We start from the raw sequence: 13,504 nt of genomic DNA, 5'->3' as shown, positions 1-13,504 counted from the left end.
TATGTGCATGAGAGTACGCCAGAGCGCGCCTGTGTTCAGAACCTCAAACGCTGCGACTCTGAACAGAAATTATGAGTTTAGAGCAATGTGCATTGGGACTCGCAAATGTGGTGACCCCGAAGAGCAGAGCGGGAGGCAGTTCCGAATTAACAGTTGGTACCGTAAGATAGCTTTCATTGCACAATGTACGGAAGTACCTAACCGCAATACGCGGCCGTCTTGCGGCATCACTGGTTTCAGGGACATAATCTGCCAGGCCGCGTCGTCGTCGTAGCCCCTCGGTTAGTGGACTAAGGCGTGGACAGGCTATAATCTCATTCAGCTATCCTGAGGGATATCCGGCCCGGCTGTGCCGACAGTTTATGAAAAACCCAGACTGATCTCGTGTATGTGCGCGGCGACTAAAGATGACCCAAGTAGTAACTAGACATACGCTTTCTAGCTCCTCTAGTCAATGGTCTGTCATGCCCGCGGAGATGGGTTTGTTTATTCATTTCAGGAACAAACAACACTTCGTAATTCACAACGGCGAACAAATTACGAGATCAAGAACGGCGGCCTGAACGGAACGCCCAATCCTGATAACAACAGCCCGCATCAATTCACATAACCCAGTTGGTCTATTTGCTCGTAGAGTTCTGGGATCTCGATAGATAATTTGAACAAGTTATCGAGTTGAAATTTTCATGCACTAAGCGCGCCCTTAAGTCCCAATCATATGATGAAAAAACGTCCACCGTTGCTGCGCGGAGCCCGGGCCCCCGCGCTGGTGCGGATATCACTTCCAGGAAATCCGATGCCTCCTCACAACGCGTTCCCAAGCAGGGTGGCATCCTGTGCAATGGCATCCAGCCAGCCAGCCGCCCCTATGTGCGTGACAACATGGAGTAAGTGGTGGAGTGCTGACAAACCCAACGCAAACAAACCCCAGCCACATGACTAAAACACTCGCTTGGACACCTGCCAAATGGCAACAAAACAACTGGATGTTTTTCGCATGCATGCCCAAAGGAACCGCGCTGACGCGCTGCCATTTAAGTTGGTGGGCAGTTGCCGGCTGTCGATATGAACGTCGTAGCGCGGCTTACAGTTTGGTTAATCACTTATCCTGGCAAGAATGTCGGGTGTCGGGGAGTCGGCAATCGCTGACCCACGATGGACACGACACAGCAGACTAACTCCGAAGACAAGTGAACTGCGGTGCGCAATACACTCTATTCTAATTTCTGTTCATTGAAAATACACTCTTACTCACACAGCACACGTGCGATGCTTGTGGGCCGGACGGGCGTGGCAGCACGTCCCCGCGCCCGCTAATGGCACGCTTCACGAGAAGCATCACAACCAGGCTGAGCCGCCCCGAACCGCGCCCGGAGCGCTCGCGCCGAGCACGCACGCCACGGTGAGGACGCGCCCCGCTCACTGCCACAGCGGCGACCGAGCGGCGCCTCAGAGTTTGCACAGGCAGAACAGGACGGGTATGAAGGCGCCAATTGCCACGAACACTGGCAGCATAGTGGATGACTCGTCGCTGGAGTAGGGGTCGGGCGTGCGCGGGCCGCTGGGCCGGCTGGACGACTTGGATGGCCTTGGTGGGGTGGGCTCCTCGGCCAGCGGCTCATCCTCAGCGGTCGGACCAGCGCCGACGTCCGGCAGCGGCGGTAGCAGCGGCACCTCTGCGAGTGAACATAATATCGGCTATCATACGGTCAGCGCACGAAAATACGACGCGTCGCTGGTGGCAGGCAGGGGCGAATGACTATATAGTTTGGTTGGTGCTGTAGCCTTAGCAACGTGCAACTAAACCCCTCCCCGACTTGGCAGGTCAGCTCCTCCAAAAATCACGTCGTCACATGGAAACGCAGAGCAGCACATTGCCATCCACATTTAGAGCTCTCAGACGCGACAGGTCTGCCGCCGCCGCCAGTCGTTCTCGGGTCACCGTCTGCCGACACCAACACTGGTCGCTCTCGCCTCCGGGCTTTCAGCACAGCCGCCGATCTTTCTCGGATCCATGCTCCCAGTCGATACTGGCCCCTCATACACATACAGCGCCGCCGCTGGCCCAATCACAGTGCAGGCCCAAGTCGCAACACTCATTCTATCGAGACACGTTTGACTGCCGAAACAAGGAGGCAGTTTTGCATCACTTGGGGGCGCCTCAACCCAGGGCCGATGCGCTGGGCCCCCACAAGATGTTGCCCTGGATTTAAGCCTTTTTGCCATTTAGACCAAATGACGCCCATCAGCTAAAAATTGGGCTGTCCTGTCTGTTTTATTTTGACGTCTTACTCAGCACCCACGGACTGACCCGCCGCTGGTTGCACATAGCTTCGTGGCTCGTGCTTTTCGTTCCTGAGTTTGAAGCTAAAGACCATAACTTCTGGGCCCCAACTATGCAATGGCCTGAGAGAAAGACGACTTGCGAAGCGTGGACAAAAGGCAAGAGACATTGAGATCATACATTAACAAGAAATATAAGTATACCCCGGCTATAGCCTTGAGCTTTTTCAGCACTAGTTTCTTTGCTGCTTGTATTTCTTGGAAGTTAACACGAGCATGATGTCTCAAGGTTGAAAGTGTTCAGCTGCTGCAAGTCGGAAGGTCTGCACCCCTCGAACCGGCTAAGACCCTGCATCCCCGCCACTAGTATTATCCACGTCGGCAGAACAGACGGGGCTGTGGTTTGCCACCGACTGTTGTTCACAAGACCATTAAACAGGAGGGGTCAGCGGGTCGCATGCTGGTCGGCTCCACGGAAGATCGGCCGGGCACTGGGCGGACCACCTCATCTTTCCACAGCGGCGCGCCCTAAAACTCCAGTCATCGTCAATTCATCTTCCAGATGCTGATAACAACCGTTCCACGGCACAGTCTTAGGTGACAAAGCCAGCCGTTAACATTTCCACCCAACATACGCTTCAACCCACCATCCGACGCCCCGCGCACATAAAGTTGCAGTGAATCTTACACGGGTGGTGCTCAGTAAGCTTAGCATTCGTTTGCCGACTTGCGTGTTGATCATGGGTGACCTGCGAATTTCCCGCGCTGCACGAGTGCCTTTCTACGTGAACCGTAGTTTTGCACGTCAAGAACCGTGGCTGCCTGGTGATAGTGCCTTCCTTGAACCGTGCAAGAGCGCATTACGCGTACGACAATACGGTGAAGAGACATCCTTAAAATTAAAAGATTCTAGCCGGAACCTTTTCATTACATGGATTTCTGAGATCAGCGCCAACGCTAGGCGTTGCTTGTTGCGCGAACACTGACCCCACCTTTCGATGGCATGATACCGGGTCAAAACAATGAATTTTTCGGCGAGGGCTCATCGTGCCGCAATGCTCGGCACTTCCCGTCCTGTCCTGACGCCACCTGACATTTAGCGCGACCGCTGCCACCCACGGCAGGCAATCACTGTCAGGGGAACAAAGCGAACGTCAGTGACTGGAACCCAAGCCGCCATGGTTGGATGAATCAGAAGGCAGGCGCCAAAACCAACTGGAGCACTGAGACTCGACTCCATTATCTCCCAATGGAGTTGCTGAAGAGAACGGCAGCTGTCACTGATGCGATCATGTTTGTATGGTCAGCAACCACTCTGTCACTGCATGTTTCACACCATGCATCCCCATACACCAAGGCCGCTACGCGGCCAAGATGTGACCGAAAGCGAAGTGTCAGGCAATTGTGACGCTTGAATTACACATTTATCTCCATGTCATGTGTCATGTCATTGGGGCTTTACGACGCACTCAGCTGCTGAGGCTATATGGCGTCGCCTGCCTCTCACCCTGGCAGGAAGGGCGCGCACCGCGGGGAATCGAACCCCGTACCTCTGGTTTCTCAGACGTGCAGTGCCTGACGCAGACACGTTAACCACTACACTACCGGCACCCCCTTGATTGTTTCCAGAGCGACATTATTTGGGATCAGCTGCAGACGAGGACTGATATGTGCTGATGCCAAAATGACGAGCTGCGTTTGGGTTGTTTAGGTCGTACTGCTGGAAAACTAGTTATTAGCCGAATTTAAAACCAAAGTCGATAAGACAGCAGTAGTAGCCTTACTCCTCGGAGAAAAACCCGGAGAATGGAGATATATTTGGGTTGATATTTCGGCAACATGCATTGCCGAAACAACAGCAGAAGTGAATGCACTGTAACTATTGTTTCGATGAAGGCATGTTGCCGAAATATCAACCCAAATATATCCCCATTCTCCTGGTTTTCCTCCGAGGAATAAGGTTAATACTACTGTTTTATCTATGTCAATAATGTTCATGGTTAATCCACTGAGCAACTTACGTAATTTGTACGCCAAACCAAGTCGGTCAATTAACGCTATCGGGGAAGGGAAAAGGTGTTAGGTACCTATCGGGGGAGGGAGAAGGTGTTAGGTGCCCATCGGGGGAGGGGAAGGTGTTAGGTACCTACCGGGGAGGGAGAGGGTGATAGGTACCTATCGGGGAGGGAGAAGGTGGTAGGTACCTATCGGGGGAGGGAGAAGGTGGTAGGTACCTATCGGGGGAGGGAGGTGTTAGGTACCTATCCCTGACATTGCTACATTGGAAAGGAATAGGAAAAAGAACGAAACGTCATTCGAAAGCCCATGCAAAGCCTAACGAAACTTACGGGATTATTTTGGTGCCCGAGGACGGAAGTCAGATAACCTCGGGCAAAAACGACATTTGCTCCATTTGATCGCGTTTTCGCCGGAGACCACATGAGCTTACCTGGGAGTGAATTTATCAATCAATGATGTTACAAGAACCCAATCTTCCCGTCTTGTATAAACCAGAGGTGTTTGTCACAGCTCAGTGTAGGTGATCGAGGTCACTTGCTGTATTCTCGTAGCATTTCTGACTGACAACAACAGTGGATAGTGCGACAACCGAGTTTAACAAAACGTCAATTTCAGCTTAAGCCTGGGTGGGGGACCTACGTTGACCCAAGTCGCCGTACACTTGCTAGGTAAGAACGCGGTGCTACTCCTAGGAGTGCGCTGGGTTGGAAGTTGAAAAAGACAGTAATAACCATAAGTTGGACCTCAAGGCATGCCACATGCTTTGGACACGTACCTGATCTCAAGGAATGTCAGATCCCAGACGTGCCACACTAATATATCATGGTAGGATATTCGTTATCACTTAGAGATGACAGGCAACGACAGGAACAGCTCCGCTAGCAGGTTTTTAACGGCTGGATAGCGTTATGTTACGGTCAGCTGTGGGTACAAGCCATGCCAATTACTTCAGCCGCTAGTGTGCTGGTTCAGATACAATTTTTGAAAAGACTATTAAGAGGCACCTTTTCGCACCGATCATCACAAAACTGACACATATTTTGGTCACGCTATTGTAATGCTAGCGTGCTGCTACTGGTCTTTTGACTGGATAGAAAGCACTGACCATGCTAACATGTGATAACATAAGTGATCGTATTTCTTTCTTTTCGATTAGCCTTTTCGGCAAACGTTGACCACTCCAATGTTAGAGGATCAAGGAAACTGAACATCATTGGGAAAAAATACATACACCTGGGTTTTTCGACGACAATTAGCCCGCACGGGGACCCCATACGGGCTGTACGCTAGGTGCTCGGACAGCCGTCATCAGTAGGCACCTAAAGGGAATGTTTCACGTTTGAAGATACTGAAGCAAGCATCAGATATGATGAAACAAGCTCACCTCTAACTATTGGTACACTCTTTAAGTGGAAAAGACTGCCCCAGACAGCACAATGCTCTGTTCAGTAAATGTGTTCCCCAACGCGCCACGGGTTGATTACGTCATCGTACCTTGCACAAGATTGATTGAGGGCCAATTGACGGCCGTTTTATCTGGAGATCGCGCTCATCAACCACAGATGCGAATGCCTCGGCAATTGTATTTGCTTGGCCTTCATCGCCGCATGGCTTATGGAACGGCAGGATTGGAATGACGTTATTATGACCCTACGAATGCATAGGTGGCTTAGACATATTCTCCCGATACACCTTTCCCTATTTCCGCGGGCGTGTAGCTCAGAAGCTAGAGGCTTAGGTTTCTTAAAAAGGACAGTATTGTGAACAGCACCGAAAGGTATTCAAGATGGCGATTTCAGTTAAAAGCCCATACAAATGTGGAACATACCTTTAAGCCTAGTCATGGTTAGTGGATGTAGCTCACCCAGAGTAAACGGGACGTTGCGAGAATGCTGTATGGAGCAAAAATATCTATTTGTCGGTTTTGACTATACAAAAACGGCAAAAAGACAGCAACTGTCAGACTCCAGCTTCAAACGGTCGAAATGTCAGTAGGCGTATGTGAGTGACCGCATGGAGTCATAGGGGCAAATGGGACCAAGCAGCACCGGCAATGATGTGCAACGTCTTAAAATGCGGACCTCCACGTCAAGTTATGTCAGTGGCCTACAACTTCTGAGGTAAAGATGCCCCTCGCCGCTGGAGAGGCGATGCTATCGGATGAGGAGCCCACAAATCCGATAAATTACGCCCGTAGAGTAGATGCTGCTATGGACAAAAGCTTGTGGTCTAATTGTGTCAGTAGTCTATGATGACGATATGCCATCAAAGGTCATGAGTGATAGCATTCGGTGAACAAACTGTGGGGACCATAGGAAGACCATATTACAATGCAGTGACACAATACTAGAAGTTCCTCCTCGTTAAGTCTAACATGCTTATACCAAGTCTGGCCCCGATCACCAGCCAGACATGATCTGGCCTTTATTCCTGCAAAGGTCAAAGGGGGGGGGACGGGGGACGGATACCTAACCCGCCGTCAATGCGATATTTAAACGTGACAGCGAGCTCCTATTCTGCACGCCAGAAACTGTATGTCGTCCCCTATGCCTTGCGTATCTCCCGTGTGTATCACCTCCTATGTTTTGCATACCTGCCGCAAGGGCCCAGAACTGCTCCCTGGTACATACGCACTGAATTGCAAACTGCCAGAGACAGGATCACTTTACCGTTTGATGGTACCTAACATTGCTACAAGTATTCTGTCCAATCACTTGAACCAAGTTGTGTTAACGTCATACATGTCCCATTCTATACCTGATGCATGCTAGCCTACTGTAGAATATGTCCTCAATGACAAATGCCCAAATATTGCAGAGGCGGATAGAGATAACGACGGTGCAGGTCCAGCAAAAGGTGCTGGTAGTATATAGCTCAGATTTGAATTTGCGCGATTTCCCAAGGGCTGCTTACTGATAACAATGTGGCCACAATACAACACAGCTCAGATGGTGCACAGTGTCATGTACCATGCCAGGGCCGACACCAGCTACCAGAACACGAGGCGTAATGAATACTACTAATATTTGCATGCGTGTCAACGCTGTACGAAACATGCATTTTGCCGGCCGACATGGTCGATGATGGATACAGGCATCGCAAGATGAAGAAGATAGTCGAACGCTCCTCTTTGCACTGCCCGTCCCCATAAATCGATTGGCTGGGTCGTTCGCCTTCTCACTAACCCACACGTGGCGGGTGGGTTAGAGTCACCTTAGCAGCTCGCTGTTTTCCCTGGCTGGTATTGCCTACGATCGGTGACAGCAGCCATCTTTAAGGTCAGAGGACGTCACCGTGCAGGATGGCCCGTGCCGGGCATTGAGGCAAATTCAGCTTTCGACGCAAAATTATACCGCTGACCAGACTTCATCAAATACATAAAATGGCCAGAGCTCACGCAACAAACATTGCTTACAGTGAACGCTGCTCCAATACATCCGTTGAACGAAAATATTAGGACTACATAAATTGAAAACATGCAACGCTTTCCTATGACATTTGTGCTACATTTAAGCATTGCGATCCTCCATTGCTAAAAGCCCATTTTTGGAAATCCTGAATCTGTCGCTGCTCTAAAAATGTCGTGTATATGTAGATTAGTGATCGTCAGTCTCAACACAGCGATACGAAAGAATGGATGAGATTTTATCGCTATGGTTAAATCCAACAGAAAGCCCAAATCTATTCTCCACTTCTCTCCCGAGTGCGCTGTTGATGTATTTTTTTTCATGACGTAAAAGTCCGTCCAGATCGCAGGTTTTGCTCGAGACCAAGTCCGTCATAGGCAGTCCGATAAATTCGGAGATTTCAGAAGGTAATACAATAAGACCACATGAAATCAAAAGAAAGCTTCAGTGTACCTAACTGTTGTCAGGGGTTAAAAGCCTACGGATTTAGAAAACGGTAAATTTATGCATGCCTCTAAATACCTGAAAAGAAAACATGCACACTGCACTAGTTTAAACCAGGTTTCCAAAAGGATGCAACCATTCATTCCCCATTTGTCGAGTAGTTTCACGGAGGGAGGCCTCCGGTTCAGAGCGCTTGTTACGCAAAACTGGTGAAGTGTGGCCTATTCTTATCACACAGAATAGGGCGATCATCGGTCACATCATCAGCGATTACATAAAAACTTTGCCTCCGGCGCCCTTGCCCGATACAACTGCGGGGTCCTCCCTGTTGTACAACAAGGCCACCCCGGGCCAGATTGATGCTCTGGTCAGCTTCATATCGACCATCCCGTGCCAACCAAGCCGAACAGTGCACCGGCCCCGGGACTCTCACCCGGTGGCACTGATGCGGAATGGTTTCCCAAGATCACAGAGACCACAACAATCTATTTCTGGCGTTAGTTTCGCATAAGATACCATCTTGACAGAGTGATCCCATAACTTATGTTCGCATGTCCTATTGTCCTTTCATTTTCCATCCATTTGAAACTCACAGAATGAGCCACCTCTGTAGTCCATTCTAAGACATATGAAGGACATACCCGATGACCATCAATTAACACCTTGTATGAGCAGCAACATATCAACTTGCTTTGCCAAATCATGCAGATTTTGAGAATACTTGCGCATAATTATGCATAGCATCTTACCTTCCAGGTTTCCTTTCAACAGAACAATGGCATTCACCTTCGGGTTGTCTCGGAATCCCTGTGAAGACATTTAAAATCAAGGGAAGCAGGTGCTTGCAAGGTGCAGGTGCTTTGTCCGAATATGGCTGAAAGTAAACTAAAAAACAGACACTGCAATGAAACAAACTGATCAAAAGATGAATAAAATCAAGGGCATGATCAGCTATTGTGGTAGTAAATTGCATATTATGCTATCTCTATAGTCCAATGATGAAATAATGCCTTGCACACCATGTCAGGTGTTCATTAATCAACGATACAGCACCCAACACGTGAACCAAGGTCCGGCGTTCGATTCCATGAAGTGACATCCGCCTTTTCCGTGCCACCAGATGAACAGCATTATCTACCTACCAACACGGCTATTCACTGCGGTCCCTTACAGCCGGAGTACAGGCATTACATGATTCACGCAGTAACCACACCCATGAATTTCCCAGTTAGAAATTTAAACAAATGAATACAATCATACTGAATTAATGCTGCAACATAAGCTTTGATTTGGACAGTGCACTATGGTAAATGTCAAATGATATCTAAGGACCAGAACGATAATAAGATAAAAAGCATAACACATGGTTTTCCACCACTGCTTGCCAAACAACAGGTATTATTGGTTTTCACAACCTTTGAAAATGCAACATGTACCTTGATGAACTCAATCCGAATTTTTCCTCCCTGGATGTCAGACTCATCACCACGATAGCTGAGGCGCCCATTCTGTATGGACAGTGGCACCACCTCATCATGTGCCACTCCCCTCCCCACTCGCTGGTAGATGTCTAAGTCTTGCACCACCGTATGGTCGCCATTCAGCACGACATCAAACACCTGGAAAAGAGACATAATCACTGGTTATTTGTCCAGGTGGCGATCAGAAAATGAACATGCATGCCCATATAGCCAGACATTACAACCATTCCTCAAAATGTACTGAGCTTTGGCAAGCACTTGTTGCACTTATTATGGAAGCTAGAGTTGATATAAAGTAACAGCAATAAACTCAACATTAACTGGGTGGTACACAATGAGTGGTGAATATGCTATTACCATGTCCAATTATCTTATCATTTGGATGCTTAACGGACATGAACAAAACTCAATCCTACAGACATTACCCATCCCAACTTCTGAAGAATATCTAACATCTTCAATCACATCATGCTGGTCAGCTACAGGTGTATGATGCTGAAGTCAGTACTTTGTTAGATTGCAACACTCTGAATCACCATAAGAAGTGTATGGTGAGGGAAACAAATCATTCAGGCTGGCCTCCAGTGTGCAGTAGCACTCCAGGGAGACTTGAGCTAGGTCAGGCTTTTCATCTCATATTCAGCAATGAATATCCATGTGTTATAGAAAGCTACCCAAATGCATTTGCTGAAGACACAGACACACAGGGAAATGCCCCTAAACTTCCAAAGCCAATCCTTCCAGTCCAATGCTGCAGAGGGGTGCCAATGGGCTGAGAAGTGCCTGCTTTAGTGTCAGTTCAGAAGGGCAAGCACTGGGTAGGCGATGACTTTGGGCAATGTCAGCTCAAGTGCCAAGTCACAATGGCTAGGCAAGGACTGACACTGGGCAGTATCAGTTCCAGTGTCAGCTCAGAAGGGCTGGCCAAACACTGATGCTGGGTAGGCTCAGTTCCAGTGTTAGTGCAGGAGGGCTGGGCAAGCACTGACACTGAGCAGTGTCAGCTAGGAATGGCTGGGCAAGCACTGACACTGTGCTGCCTGCTAATACTGTGCTTTCAACTCCAATGTGAGCTCAGAGGGGAAAACACTGATATTGAGCAGTGCCAGCTTCAGTGTCAACTCAGAAGAATTGGACAGGCAATGACACTGGACAGCATCAGCTCAAGTGCCAGCTCAGAATGGCAAGCACTGGGAATGCACTGAAATTGGACTGTTTATGAAGCTAGAGCGGACAGACAGTTTATGAGGCAGGTACACAGGGAGACAAACCTAGGAATCCTCACACAGTTCATTGCAATGTCACTAGCAAGCAAGGACTACCATGGGGCATGCCAACACAATACTTGACATCACTGTTGGAATTCATGGGATTTATCACTATGAACCTTTCCCTGTCTTCCAAAATAATGGCCCAGGCATAAATATGTGTAGATCACTCTACTTAGGTTGAACAAGGCTGCTGCAGAAGGATAAATAAAACACAAAAATTGTTCACCCCTTGTAACACCTAAATTACTGTAATATTCCAATTCATCTCCCTTCTGAGCAAGTGCTTTTGGAAGCTCAGAACTGGAAACAAACATTGTGCACCTGATGTCAGGGCCATTGATGGTGAGTGTAGGTGATTTGCTTCCAAAACTGAGTGGAATCTAGCTGCCTGCAGAAGCCAGGGAATCCCTGAGAGGATGCCAGATCACTAGCAGCTGTCATCAGCAGAACATCACAAAAATGACAATCTGTTATAGTGCAGACAGAGACATCCCAATGGGCTTCCATGACAGCTACATTAATTGCTATCTGTGCAGCTTTAAACCTTTATATGCTGTACTCATTTTTATAACTTAGGTACAAAAGCAGAAAGCTGGTATGCTTTCTTATGGTGCTTCAAGACAACAACAAGCTTACATTATAAGGAAATGTGATGACCAGTCTCATTCTATGTGTGGTGTAGACATACTTCTGTTATCAAAATTGATAGAATCACTATATTTGGAATTACAAAAGTCAATGTTGCAACATAATATCAACAGTCAATACTTCCTTCAGACCAGATCACCATAGCAATATATACCCCCAGTTGCACCCATTCTCCTGTTCTCAGCAAATTCAAGGCTAGGGCTACCACCTGGAGCAGTACCATCAAGAACCTAAGACATATTCCTAGCTCTATCCCTGCTAGAAAAAATACTGGAATAACTACTGATATAGCCTGAAGCAAAAACAAAGTATCAATCATGTGAGAACATGCCAACTCAAATTTATATTACAGAGGCAATTTATATTACAGGAAGCATTCTGAAACCTGCCTTTACTGATCTTTTATTTTGAATTGGCCCTCAACTTATCTGTACTCTTGATGAATAGAAGATGCATTTACATAAAGTGTGCTAGCATTTTTGGGGACAGCCTGCCACTCCCAATACAGTATCACAGTTAACCAGTGTTCAACTGCAACAACCAAACAATATCCACAATGGAAACCAAAATTACCTTCATGTTTGGAGCATCAAAATAGACTTCACTGAACTTCAGAATGAGTACATAATCACCATCTTCAATGACAGGAATATCATAGCCAAAGGTGCTGTGATGGTACCTCTCAGTCTGATACAATGGCTTGTCCAACAGTGGTGCACGCTGGATATCCAGCTGCTTTCCATAGTCTGATGCTGTGCCTATCTTTCCCATAAGTGGATCACGCTTGTACACAAACCCGTTAGAGTCTGTGTGGGCTTCTCCTCCGCAATTGACAGCATACATAACCTTCAGGCTGGGCCCACCATATGATATGATGGGGAGACATAACAAAACCCACTGAAAGGCAAACCGCTTGGGACCCATAATCAACGCTAAAAAATATATCAATTGCAACAACTATTTTTGAGAACCCGTCGCAAACACATCCAATCAAACTACAGTCCCATCTACGATATCGCCACCCAACACGACCGCCTCCTCCCCCATTCCTCCACGCAGCGTTCCACGCCGCTGCCGAAACGTGCACAAGGCTACGTATATATCAATATTGGGTGGGCCTACTTTGCTGACATTAATTACTGAGTAGTGAAATGAGCCGCTCCTGTCGCGTGGTAAGCAAATAAGAGTTCCGTGGAAGCAAGGTGACTCACTGGGCCCAGTTAATATTATCAATGCTTGCTAGATAAAGGGGTGGGAGGGAGGTGGACACCCAGAACATGCATTCCTTAACACGCGCCCGGGTGGGGGTCAACTTGACCGCCGAAAGCTTTTCCATATTGATCTCCAAACGGCGCGGTGTAGCCGCGCTACACTTTTCATAGCTGTAGGCAATTACATAGCGGATCTTATGGTATAAAACAGCATATGCAATCTCCAAGGTCCCTGTCCTATCGCAGGTCAAAGTCAGACCGTGGCTGTCAGCGAAGATAGCTTTTAGGAAAGCATTCAATCTGATACGACATTGAAGTGTTACACGAAACCACACATTTCTGAGAGAATTGCTTAGGAGATACGACAAATCAATTTGAGATAGCAACAAGTTCTATTGTCCCGGGGTCAGGCATAAAGGTGAGACCGAAGTAAAAAATTCATCTGCCTTTTTACTCGAAAGCCTGCTTTGTGGGATAGTCTCCGGTGCTCATATCGAATTGATTAAAGACAGGGACTGCAATATACATGGTTCATGGACTTTTTAAAGGTTAGTATACGTTGCTGACCCAAAATTGCTCAGGTTAAATTTTGTTTTCAAGAACATACCGCCTAGTGTATTTTCTGACGCTTATTTGAATGACAAAATAGCGTCAATCTCGTAGGTTTTTGGTAACCTTAGCCTTTTAAGGGGCAAACAAGGCCTTATATGAACATCACCGACCTATTGCTTAGCACATAT

At 47.7% G+C, this 13,504-nt stretch overlaps 1 protein-coding gene across 1 annotated transcript; it reads right to left on the bottom strand.

The window, feature by feature from the left end:
• Positions 1-468: 468 nt before the first annotated feature.
• Positions 469-12,600, bottom strand: LOC119112128 (malectin-A). Its single transcript, XM_037236161.1, has 4 exons — positions 12,127-12,600; positions 9,590-9,772; positions 8,903-8,960; positions 469-1,676 (listed from the first exon to the last, which is right to left on the bottom strand). Exons 1-4 carry the CDS (start codon positions 12,475-12,477, stop codon positions 1,450-1,452), a joined length of 819 nt encoding a protein of 272 aa, XP_037092056.1. The 5' UTR covers positions 12,478-12,600; the 3' UTR covers positions 469-1,449.
• Between the last annotated feature and the right edge of the window lie 904 nt (positions 12,601-13,504).

The sequence above is a fragment of the Pollicipes pollicipes genome, unplaced genomic scaffold (assembly GCF_011947565.3).
Source record: "Pollicipes pollicipes isolate AB1234 unplaced genomic scaffold, Ppol_2.1 Scaffold_7261;HRSCAF=8764_pilon_pilon_pilon, whole genome shotgun sequence".
Classification (NCBI taxonomy): domain Eukaryota; kingdom Metazoa; phylum Arthropoda; class Thecostraca; order Pollicipedomorpha; family Pollicipedidae; genus Pollicipes; species Pollicipes pollicipes.
The sequence above is the reverse complement of the archived record's forward strand: the minus strand, read 5'-3'. Positions and strand labels throughout refer to the sequence as shown.

What these genes read in the sequence shown, in the direction of transcription:
- LOC119112128 (XM_037236161.1), bottom strand. Translation starts at nt 12,477, where the DNA reads ATGGGTCCCAAGCGGTTTGCCTTTCAGTGGGTTTTGTTATGTCTCCCC. An exon ending in TTCGGATTGAGTTCATCAAG is followed by an intron (nt 8,961 to 9,589) that starts GTACATGTTGCA and finishes ATGTCTTCACAG; the next exon opens with GGATTCCGAGACAACCCGAA. An exon ending in GTTGAAAGGAAACCTGGAAG is followed by an intron (nt 1,677 to 8,902) that starts GTAAGATGCTAT and finishes GTTCACTCGCAG; the next exon opens with AGGTGCCGCTGCTACCGCCG.